The sequence below is a fragment of the Capra hircus genome, chromosome 18 (genome assembly GCF_001704415.2).
Source record: "Capra hircus breed San Clemente chromosome 18, ASM170441v1, whole genome shotgun sequence".
In the NCBI taxonomy this organism is placed as follows: Eukaryota; Metazoa; Chordata; class Mammalia; order Artiodactyla; family Bovidae; genus Capra; species Capra hircus.
The window spans coordinates 18,121,186-18,133,265 of record NC_030825.1 but is presented as its reverse complement, the minus strand read 5'-3'; the positions used below and the strand labels follow the sequence as shown (position 1 = coordinate 18,133,265).

The 12,080-nt window shown below is 35.7% G+C and overlaps 1 protein-coding gene across 6 annotated transcripts in view; it reads left to right on the top strand.

The window, feature by feature from the left end:
- CYLD (CYLD lysine 63 deubiquitinase) overlaps positions 1-12,080 on the top strand; it is a 67,139-nt gene that overhangs the window by 47,120 nt on the left and 7,939 nt on the right. For all 6 annotated transcript variants that reach the window (XM_018061937.1, XM_018061934.1, XM_018061935.1 and 3 more), the window contains 4 exons: positions 1,297-1,388; positions 2,205-2,271; positions 10,408-10,540; positions 11,478-11,586. In XM_018061937.1, the coding sequence (XP_017917426.1) occupies positions 1,297-1,388; positions 2,205-2,271; positions 10,408-10,540; positions 11,478-11,586 (401 nt within the window). The remainder of the gene's footprint in view (positions 1-1,296; positions 1,389-2,204; positions 2,272-10,407; positions 10,541-11,477; positions 11,587-12,080) is intronic.

Below are 12,080 nucleotides of genomic sequence, written 5' to 3'. Positions count from 1 at the left end.
AATATCTTGATATAAGATTGCAAAATGCAGAACACTGAAATATAATGAGCATTCAGAAAGACCTATTATATAACATGACTAGGAAAGTATATTTATAGGTGAATAATTTTTCCACTTGTATCTTTTCTTTACCTTAAATTCTATTAGTGATGAAAAAACTATAGTTTTCACTTAAGATAATTATGAGTCTTGATTTTTACATCAATTATTTTATATTATATTTGTATAAATACAAATTTTTAAAATACTATCTATTCCTCCCCCCAGTGATTGATACTAGAACAAGACAAATTAAATCCAAAACTAAGGCATGTGACCACTTCCTTATTTCCTTCTCAGTTCAGTTCAATTCAGTCGCTCACTAAAACACCATAAATCCATTAATAAACATTCTTCGAATATTGTTGTCCACCCTGTTAAGAATCATGGTTAATCAGACTTTGTCACCCTGTCCACAGCAAGAAACTTGTCAAATGCCCTGTTTTGATCAAGATTCTTTTTGTCTACAGCAGTCATATCTAGGTTATAGCTGACTAGTTTTACATGAGACTGAATCTGTGCCTTCTCCATTTCAAGCTTCTCACAGGCAGATACCCTGTTTTTTTTACCTTACTCATTTTTGTATTCCTGGTGACCAAAAGGTTAGATTACTGTGTAAGTGGTAGGTGTTCAATATATGTTGGCTGCAAAGAGCTAATGAGTGAGTAAATAGTAGATAGGAAAAATGGTTATAAGATTATCTGGTAGTGACTTGCCTTTATTAAGCCCATAGTGGCCTCTAAGGTGTCTTCTGAAGCCATTTTTAGAATTAAAATTTTGTCAAAGATTGAGTTTCCTGTATTCAGACAAAGATGAGAGAAAATGTAATTATGATAATTGGTTTGACTGCAGATTTTAGAATTTCACTTTCTTATGACTGCCCTTTTCCATTTCCCTTGGTAGCTATTTCATCCTTTAGTATTAAAAGGACTTTCTCTCAAAATTGTATATTCTATTTTGTAAAGTAAATGTTTTAATTCCTTAAGGACATAGAGAAAACAGTCATCATAAATTAAAATTATTTTTTTCTTTTATTACTGTATAATAGTTATTTCAAAATTTTTAAACCTCAAGAAGAAGCTTATAATTGTATTTTAAAAAATACTTATAAGCATATTGATTTATGACACTAGATTTATGTAAGAAATAACATGATTATTAAAATGTGTTATGCTCATTGTAAACCAACTATATACTTCAGTAAAATATTATATTAATTTAATATGTATGCTAGAATTAATAGTTTTTTACTAACAGATATGGATATGTATGTGCAACAAAGATTATGAAACTGAGGAAGATACTTGAAAAAGTTGAGGCTGCATCAGGATTTACCTCTGAAGAAAAAGGTGACTTTTGATTTATAGGATTTGCTTTAAAAATAACTTGAAGGCATAAATGCTAAATTATTGGCTGAAATGTTATATCTGTGTAGTTTGGGGGGTTTTATTTTAAAATATAATTTTTCCTTTGTGATGTACAATTTTCTTCCCTTTTTATAAATACTTTCTCTCTTTTAAAATGAGTGATATGTGAAATAATGAACCCCTTTAACAAGCTGACTGGTTTTAGTATATTATGAATACATAAGGAGAATTCCCATCCAGCAATGATACTCGGAGGTGTTTTCTTTACTGTGGTGAAGAGTTGCGCTGAATTTCCCACAATTCCCACTTTGCTTTCCTTGTTATTAGGTGAGTTACAAATGACTGATTAGGATTTAAGATTATGGTCAGAGACAATGATTATTCTCTTCATTAGCTAATGAATTTCCTCAGAGGTTCAACTCCTGACTTTGAATGTGTTAACAGTATATTGTAACCAACTTTAATATTTACAGTCTTGATAATTATTTAAATAACAGAAAAAATAAGGTCATACTTAAGGTTAAGTTCTTCCCCCCCAAATTAAAATTATTTCCCTATATATGAATTATTATTTAAAATGCAATAAAGTTATAACAAACTTGGCACATAATACTTTCTCATAACATTTAAATATCCTTTGTATTTTTTTTTGTTAGGAAAACTTGAGAACTATTCTTTTCATTGAAATAATATTTGAGTATGAAATTGAATTCTATATAGGAATATGACTGTTTTAAATAAAAATAGAATGGTTTAAAGTTTTGTCTGTGATTTATTTGATTTTTTATCTTCTCCTAGATCCTGAAGAATTCCTGAATATCCTGTTTCATCATATTTTAAGAGTAGAACCATTGTTAAAAATCAGGTAATTTTAAGTTGTTACATAATCATTGGAAAAAAAGACAATCCTCATTTCCACTGCCATTATTCAGTAGAATTGATTTTCTTAGTGATTACTTAATATTGTGTTTGTTTAATGATCCTAATATTTAGGTTGCTATACTGCAAATTAATTTAAATCAGTCTTCTCCATAGTATCATACTTAACTGAAAGATCAAATCCAATATAAATTTATGCTTTTAATTTTAACCCCAGTAATAAATACTATTGTAAGTCATTTTCTTATAATACTGTATATAAATATATTTGTAATTTAAATTGATGAATCCTTTAAAGAGAATCTTATTTGAATTCAGTCAGACATGATGGGAGCACTGTTTCTGGCTACACCACTCAATTAATTTAGCTTTAAATTAGCTCTTTTATTTCCAGTTTTATAGCTTGGTCTTTTCCCTGTCATCTTGAATGAAAGTGTTGAATTTCATGCAGTGAAGTTCTTCATGAGATATTCTAAGTGGATGAATTTTCCAGGTTGAATGCTGGACCTTTTTACATTTTAGTGTGGGTTATTTTGTTGAAGAATCTTGCTAATATGCTATTTTGTTGTTCTTGTTCAGTTGCTAAGTCATGTCTGACTCTGCAACCCCATAACTGCAGCACACTAGGCTTCCCTGTCCCCCACTATCTCCTGGAGTATGTTCAAATTCACGTCCTTTGAGTTGGTGGTGCTGTCTAACCGTCTCTCTGCTGCCCCCTTCTCCTTTTGCCTCAGTCTTTCCCAGCCTCAGGGTCTTTTCCAGTGACTCGGCTCTTCTCATCAGGTGGTCAAAATATTGGAGTTTCAGCTTCAGCATCAGTCCTTCCAGTGAATATTCAGGGTTGATTTCCTTTAGAATTGACTGTTTTGATCTCTTTGCTGTCAGGGGACTCTTTAGCAGTCTTCTCAGCACCACAGTTCAAAATCATCTCAAAAGCATCAATTCCTCAGCACTCAGCTTTCTTTGTGGTCCAGATTTCACATCTGTACATGACTATTGGAAAAACCATAACTTTGTTTGGACCACTGTCAGCAAAGTGATGTCTCTGCTTTTCATTACACTGTCTAGGTTTGTCATAGCTTTCCTTCAGGGAACAAGTATCTTTTAATTTCATGGTTGCAGTCACCATCTTCAGTGGTTTTAGAGCCCAAGAAAAGAAAATCTGTAACAGCTTCCACATTTTCCCCTCGGTTTGCTATGAAGTGATGGGATTAGATGCCATGATCTTAGTTTTTTGAATATTGAGTTTTAAGCCAGCCTTTTCACTCTCCTGTTTTACCTTCATCAAAAGAGTCTTTAGTTACTCATTACTTTCTGTCAATAGATTGGTATTACCTGCATATCTGAGGTTGTTGATTGATGCTTTTGAACTGTGGTGTTGGAGAAGTCTCTTGAGAGTCCCTTGGACTGCAAGGAGATCCAACCAGTCCATCCTAAAGGAAATCAGTCTTGACTGTTCTTTGGAAGGATTGATGCTGAAGCTGAAACTCCAATACTTTGGCCACCTGATGAAGAGAACTGATTCATTTAAGAATACCTTGATGCTGGGAAAGATTGGAGGCAGGAGGAAAAGGGGGCAACAGAGGATGAGATGGTTGGATGGCATCACCTACTCAATGGACATGAATTTGAGTAAGCTCCAGGAGCTGGTGATGGACAGGGAGGCCTGGCATGCTCCAGTCCCTGGGGTTGCAGAATCGGACACTACTGAGCGACTGAACTGAACTGAGGTTGTTGATACTTCTCCTGATAATCTTGATTCCAACTTGTGATTCATCCAGCTCAGTATTTCATATAATGTACTCTGCATATAAGTTAAATAAGTAGGGGACAATATACAGCCTTGTCGTACTCCTTTCTCTATTTTGAACCAGTCAGTTGTTCCATATTCAGTTCTAACTATTGCTTCTTGACCTGCATACAAGTTTCTCAGGAGATGGGTGAAGTGGTCTGGAATATCCATCTGTTTGAGAATTTTTCAGTTTGTTGTGATCCACATAGTCACAAGCTTTGGCATGGTCAATGAAGCAAACACAAATGTTTTTCTGGAATTCCCTTGCTTTCTCTATGAGCCGACAAATGTTGGCATTTTGATCTCTGATTCTTCTGCCTTTTCTAAATCCAGCTTGTACATGTTGAAGTTCTTGGTTCACATACTGTTGAAACTGCTTGAAGGATTTTGAGTATAACCTTACCAGATGTGAAATGAGTGCAATTGTACAGTAGTTTGAATGTTTTTTGGCATTGCCTTTCTTTGGGACTTGCTGGGGTCCTGCCCTGGTGCATCCAGGGAATTCAAAGAGGAGATGGCGTAGGTGAGGAAAACTTACTTATTTAATTAGAAATATAAAGAGAGATTAGGAAGAAATAGTGTAGTAGGAAAATTTAGTGGAGAAACGAGACTGAATAATTTGGTTTACATGGAGAACCAATAAAATCTCAGGACAAGAGATTTGCACCATCTACGTTAGGCCACTGGCGCCCGTTTGAATATCGGAGGGTGCCCCGCCTTGGGCTCCCTCTCTCACAGATCTTAGAAGCTGGGGCAAGTAAGTAGACATGGCTAGCCTCCACGCCCCAGATGGGAATTCAGCCAGAAAATAGAGTAAGAAAAGAAGACATGGGGTAAACCAGTCTTTCCAATGACTGGCCCCACCTCTACTGTTTGGAAAGGCGTTTTATACCTTTTTTTGTACATAGAGATCAATGGATAATATAAAATTATGCAGCATCAACAGCCCTCACTCTTATTGAGACCAGGCTTTCTCTCTGCATACCTAGTTGTATACACAAGTTTTAGGTGATTTACATCATCTTCTGGCCAAAAGGCCAATTAACATTTTACGGCCCTTTTCTGATAAGGGTTTGTCAACCAGAAGACTTATTTTTGTTGTTCTTCCCAAAGTCTGGTGCCACTCTCAGAAAGCACTAAATAAAGTTACATTATTACATAGCAAGAATACAACAATTTATAACAAGTAAAAGGAGTACAGTGATTTATAACAAAGAGAAAATTAATTAACTCAAAAGTCTAGTATTGCTAACATCAAAACTACTATATTCCTATTTCTGCATCCATTTACATTGATTAATATCCTCCCAGGTGCCTAAAAGATAAAGGATATGGAGGCCTGGTGGCAAACATTAACTCAACAAACTCTTCACAAAACTAATTCTTAGCTCCAAAAGGCTCTATATCTTTAAGGTGTTTTAAGCTTCATGCCTCTCATGGTTGGGGGCTGTAAACAATCCACAAGTTTAAAGCAGACAGGTCAGATAGATTAGAAAGCCATCAAAGGGGTTTTAAGCCGAGACATTCTTTTTATATGCAGGAGACTGTTAACTGGAGCTCTGAATTAACTCTTTTCCAGAAAAAGAATTTTCTTTCCAGAAAATTAACTCTTTTCAGAAGAGTATAGTATAGCAGACAGTTAATAGACAGATTTTGGTTTCAGGGTAGATGCTCAGGAAAACCCAGGGGAACCCCTGAAGCCTGACTCCCCTTGCCCATCAGGCCTTTCCGCATGACCTTGTCATGGGTGGGATCTCCCATGCTGGCTCCTGGCAGGGACCGGAATGAAAACTGACCTTTTCCAGTCCTGTGGCCACTGCTGAATTTTCCAGATTTGCTGGCATATTGAGTGCAGCGCTTTAACAGCATCATCCTTTGGGATTTGAAATAGCTCAGCTGGAATCCATCACCTCTATTAGCTTTGATTGTACAAACACTACCTAAGACCCACATGATTCCACACTCCAGATGTCTGGCTATAGGTGAGTCATCACACCATCTTGGTTGTCCAGGTCATTAAGACCTTTCTGTATAGTTCTTTAGGATGGTTTTGGTCACCGCTTCTTGTACAGTGTTACGAACTTCTGTCCACAGGTCTTCAGGCACTCTGTTTACCAGATCTAATCCCTTGAATCATCACCTCCACTATATAGTCATAATGGATTTGACTTAGGTCATACTTGAATGGCCTAGTGGTTTTCCCTACTTTTCTTCAGTTTAAGCCTGAATTTTGCAATAAGGAGCTGGTGATCGGAGCCATAGTCAGCTCCAGGTCTTGTTTTTGCTGACAGCATAGAGCTTCTCCATCTTCGGCTGCAAAGAATTTAATCAGTCTGATTTCAGTATTGACCATCTGGTGATGTCCATGTGTAGAGTCGTCTCTTGTGTTGTTGGCAAAGGGTGTTTGCTATAACTAGTGTGTTCTCTTGACAAAACTCTGTTAGGGCAAAACTCTTTGCCCTGCTTCATCTTGTACCCTAATGCCAAACTCGCCTGTTAACTCTAAGCTATCTCTTGACTTTCTCCTTTTGCATTCCAATTGCCTATGATGAAAAGGACATCTTTTTTTGGCGTTAGTTCTAGAAGGTCTTGTAGGTCTTCATAGAACTGTTTGACTTCAGCTTCTTTGGCATTACTGCTTAGGGCATAGACTTGGATTAAAATGATGATGTTAAATAGTTTGCCTTGGAAACAGCTGAGATCATTCTGTCATTTTTGAGGTTGCACTTCCTTAAAAGCTAACACAGACAAGGATTCTTACTCATCTCAGTGTCTCAAGTGATTTTCTTTGATGCCAATGTTGAATTAATGAGTAAAAAGAAAGGAAGGAAGGGTTGATGGATAATATTGCAGTTATAATTTGATAATGTTTTGGAAGTTCTGGCTAATGAAATAAGACAGAATATATTTATCATCTCTTCAAATATGGTGATAACTATATGTATACCTGGGCTTCCCAGGTGGTACTAGTGGTAAAGAACTTGCCTGCCAATGCAGAAGATATAAGAGATGCAGATTTGATCCCTGGGTTGGGAAGATTCCCTGGAGGGGGACATGGCAACCCACTCCAGTATTCTTGCCTGGAGAATCTCATGGACAGAGGAGCCTGGCAGACTAGAGTCCATAAGGTCACAGGAGTAGGACATGACTGAAGTGACTTAGCATGCACATATGTATACCTAGAAAATCCTAGAGAATTGAAGAAATTGTAGTATTAATACAAAAATTTGTAATTTGGCCATGTAGAATAAAATCATGGAGAAATCAATTGTATTTGTTTATCACTAGCAAATATGAAGAAGGGATAATTCCATGCTTCATGAAAGTATAAAATTCTAAGAAATCAATTTTATTGAGATAGATTTTTTAAAAAGTTGTCCATAGCTAAAAAGTGATTTGATTAATTAATGAGAAAGATTATATTTAAGTAGAAAGATTAAATAAGTTTAACATGTTAATTTTTCTAAAATAATTTGTACATAATCAAGATCTTAACTTTTCCCCCCCATGGAATGCTGTAAAACAATTTTAGAAATCTCTATAAGATGTGAAAACATTGTAGTGTTTTTTAAAAACAATTCTATTATAAGCTATAAAGATAGCACAACAGACATTAAAGCAGTGTGATACCGGTACACAATTAGAAACTGAATAGAAAGAACTAAATACAATAACAGTATAGCCATATAGATATGGCTGGGAGAGGATACCTCGCTGAAGGCAGTATGCACAACTAAAGAGAGAACTGCTCATTTAGAAGATAGATCTGAAGAACTTACCTAGAATGTAGCCCAAAGGGACAGAGTTATAAAAAGTAAAGGATAAAAACAAAGAAAAGAGACATGAAAGACAAATTCCAATTGTAGTTCTCAGAGGAATCACTAGAGATTAGGGAAGCAGCAACAGTTTGAGAGATAATAACTGAAGATTTTACAGAACTTTTGACACACTTAAATTCTAAGAAAAAAGATGCACAAAATTCCTGAGCAGAAAGAAACAGGACTAAATTACCAGTCAGAGATTTATTACAAGGTGTACTTTAGTAACATAAAACCAAATTTAGAAAAAGGGAATGTTATGCAAGAAACAAGGAAGTCAAGCAAGAAATTGGTAAATGTAGGTATATCAAGCTTTCATACTTAAAAACAGTAGCAATAACTAATTGTGTGGGGGGTGCTAGAGTGAAACTGAAGTTATAGCCACCAAGGGGAGAATCTAGTGGATAGAGGTGAAGCCCTCCAGGAAAAATAAAGGAAAAAATCAGCATCAGGAAGCAGATATAAGGGAGTCTTCAGGTTGTACTATTGAGTACCTCTTACTATAGAACCATAGAACTGGGGATTCTTCTTTTATTTTTTAAATGTTTGATTGAAGTATAATTGCTTTATAGTGTTGTGTTGGTTTCTGCCATACAGCATGAGTCAACTGCATGTGTGCCCTAAGTTGCTCAGTCATGTCTGACTCTTTGTGATCCTATGGACTGTAGCCCACCAGGCTCCTCTGTCCATGGGATTCTCCACGCAAGAATACAGGAGTGGGTTGCCATGTCCTCCTCCAGGGGGACGTCCTATATAATCAGCTATATGTATACATATATCCTCTTCTTCTTGAGCCTCCCTCCCACTCCCTCCACCACCACCCACCCCTCTTGGTCATCACAGAACATCAGGTTGAGCTCCCTGTATTATACAGCAACTTCCGAACTGGGAATTCTTATTACATGAATATGTTATATTCCATATTACTAGATAATCCAGAATCTGTAAAAAATTTGAGTCAACTACCCACTATGGTCTGTGTTACAAAGATAGACCTACAAACCTGTGAATACTTTTATCTCCTCCCTAGACATCTGTTTTCTTTTAAAGTTAATACAACATTTGTATCCTTCTGCTCTTAGTATTTTTTTGGGGGGTGGTGATAAACAGAAATGTAAGGTGTGTGGTTTTGTACAATACCATCAATTTTGTTCTAATTCTTATATATGTGTTTCTCAGTGATGAGCTAATCACCCTAGGATATTATTAATCTTCTAGAACTTCAGTTATGAGGTGTGAGTGGTTGCCGCTCCCCTCCCCCTCTTGTTTTCTGTCCAAATATCACAAAGCTGTTGGTATTACATCCTCATTTTTGATTCCCATCTCATGTTTGCCTCTCTGTGCTCCCTCCAACCACCATCCCTCTCATTTACTACTATTAATATTTCTGAGTTTTGTAACTGCTCACCTCTACTGCTTCTGCTTTCTTTGTTTCCAGTCTTATTTTTTCTGTTACCTGTTGATTCTTTTTAATGCTTTTTGACTCTCACAGAAAAATGCTGGCATTTTATTGTCATCAATAATAGATTAAAATATTGGTACAGCATAACCTTCAGATTTTTTGGTTATCTTTTTTTTTTTTGTCGTGGATTCTCAAGAATTTCTACTTTGTTACCAAATAAGTTGTCTTTATTTCAGGGTATAATTTGCTTTGGGAAACAGGGTTTCTGAGATTAGTGTGTATGTTAATATTTTTCCCTAAAAATCTTGAAATCTACTTATAAATCTGATTATAAACTGCCTGATTCTATGCCCAGAAATTCTGCTAAAAAGGGTAAGTAGTAAATTTAAAGATTATTGATTCTTTTGGTACAGTTAGTCTTGAATTTTCATGCATTCTAGTAAAAATATTTAGAAGGGAAAATATGTAAGGGTAACACTGAGATTTGCATACAGTGGGTCCTAACTTGGTGCTTGTTGAATAAATGAGTGACCATCTAATAGTGCAGAGAATAGTGAGCAGTTGTTTTACCTGGGTTTTACACCTGGCTCTGCTTTTGACTTGCTGGGAAGGATGATCCTTCACCTGATCTCAGGGCCTTCATTTTAGAAATTAAAAATTTCTAAAGGTCTAGAAGGTCTTTAGACCATCTGGAAGGTCTCTAAGGGTTTGTCCCATTCAGCCATGTATGAACTGACTTTCCTGTTAAAGGCATTAAATGCAATTTACTGTTTTCTAGCTTTGAACAGTAAAGTTGAACCAATGATATTAGCTTCTGGTTATCATTATTCACAAGCGCTTTTTGATTGCAGATGTTATTACATTATTTTTCTCCTAATCACTAAGGAAACTTTCAGTATGAAAACTAAAATAAATAATTTGTAAGTTCTTATGCACAAGTACATTTAATTATTTTATCTAAATGATTGTCTTTATCCCTGTTGTTCTGACTGCCAGAGTTGCAGATTTCCGTTCTCAATAGTTTTTGTGTTCTCAAATGCCCCTAGAACCACTTCACTTTCTGATGCATTTCATAAGAAAATTATCTGGCTTTTTCCTGGATATTTTTAGATCAGCAGGTCAAAAAGTACAAGATTGTTACTTCTATCAAATTTTTATGGAAAAAAATGAGAAAGTTGGAGTTCCTACAATTCAGCAGTTATTAGAATGGTCTTTTATCAACAGTAACCTGAAATTTGCTGAGGTATGTGATAATTACTTACTATATTTTATATTCAAGTCCTTAGGCTTCTTAAGAAAACCATTACTTCAATAACTATTACTTTTAACACACTGAGAACAGTTATAAACACAAACTGTTAACACAAATTTAAAAATTATGCCATGCTTCAACTTTGTCCTTGTAGAAAATACTTTAAATTGAACTTAGTAGACAATACTAAGATTGAACTTTTTAGATTTTTGGTGCCAAAGAAAATATCAGTCTGAGTTGTAACTTGAAAACATTTAAGTAGCTTAGAGCAAAAAAGATTGTGAGGGTTTCTGTTGTCATTTCACCCAATTTCACATTTTATCCAATTTAGTAGTTTGCTCAAGCATATCATCCAAAGGAAGGTTTACTTTTCCTCTGTCAATGAAAGACAAAACTCACTTATTGTAAATGAATAAGTAATATAATTTACTTTTCTTTTACTGACTATCTTCATGATCTTAGTAGCACACACTGTGGCTCATTTTCATTGTATCCATTTTTAAAGGGTTGTTCTGATAAAACCTTAATAGCTACCATTATTTATTTGTTGAAATATAAGGAATAGTGTCCTTCAGTGATGAATTTCTTAATTATACTTGCAAAAACAATTTTTCTGAAACCTTTTGAAAAATATAAACCCAAAGTAGAATGTTACTCTGCACAGTCATCATATTCTTTGAGGCCCCAGGTGGTTGAACTGCCGGACCTGTGTGTCCACGTGTCCATACATCTTGGACTACTTGAGGCTTGTGGCTCTTTGGTGCTCTGCCTTCATACTCTGTGTTCACATGCAGATCCCATTTTACAGGCCATCCATGTTATGGTGGAACCACTTCTTGGTTTGACAACCATGACTATTTTGGGGGAATTTCAGGGAAATTTATCAGTGTTTTGATTCTAAAATTATATATATCCTTTTTTTTTTAAGGCACCATCATGTCTGATTATTCAGATGCCTCGATTTGGAAAAGACTTTAAACTATTTAAAAAAATTTTTCCTTCTCTGGAACTAAATATAACAGATTTACTTGAAGACAGTAAGTATAAGATTTTTTAGTTTGTTTTTCAACAATAGTCTATCAGGTCATTCACATTAATTGTGAATATGAGTCCGCTAACTGCTGCTAAGTTGCTTCAGTCGTGTCCGACTCTGTGCGACCCTATAGACGGCAGCTCACCAGGCTCTCCTGTCCCTGGGATTTTCCAGGCAAGAACACTGGAGTGGGTTTCCATTTCCTTTTCCAATGCATGAAGGTGAAAAGTGAAAGTGAAGTCGCTTAGCTGTGTCTGACTCTTAGTGACTCCTTGGACTGCAGCCTATCAGGCTCCTCCATCCATGGGATTTTCCAGGCAAGAGTACTGGAGTGGGGTGCCATTGTCTTCTCCGGAATGAGTCTAACAGGATACAAGTTTTCTTAAAGACAGTTTGCTGTCTGAAGAGCTTGGAAATATTACACTAGAAATTTGTTCTGAAAAAAATCAGACATGTAAATCAAGATTTCATATGCAAATATATTTATGAATAAGAAAT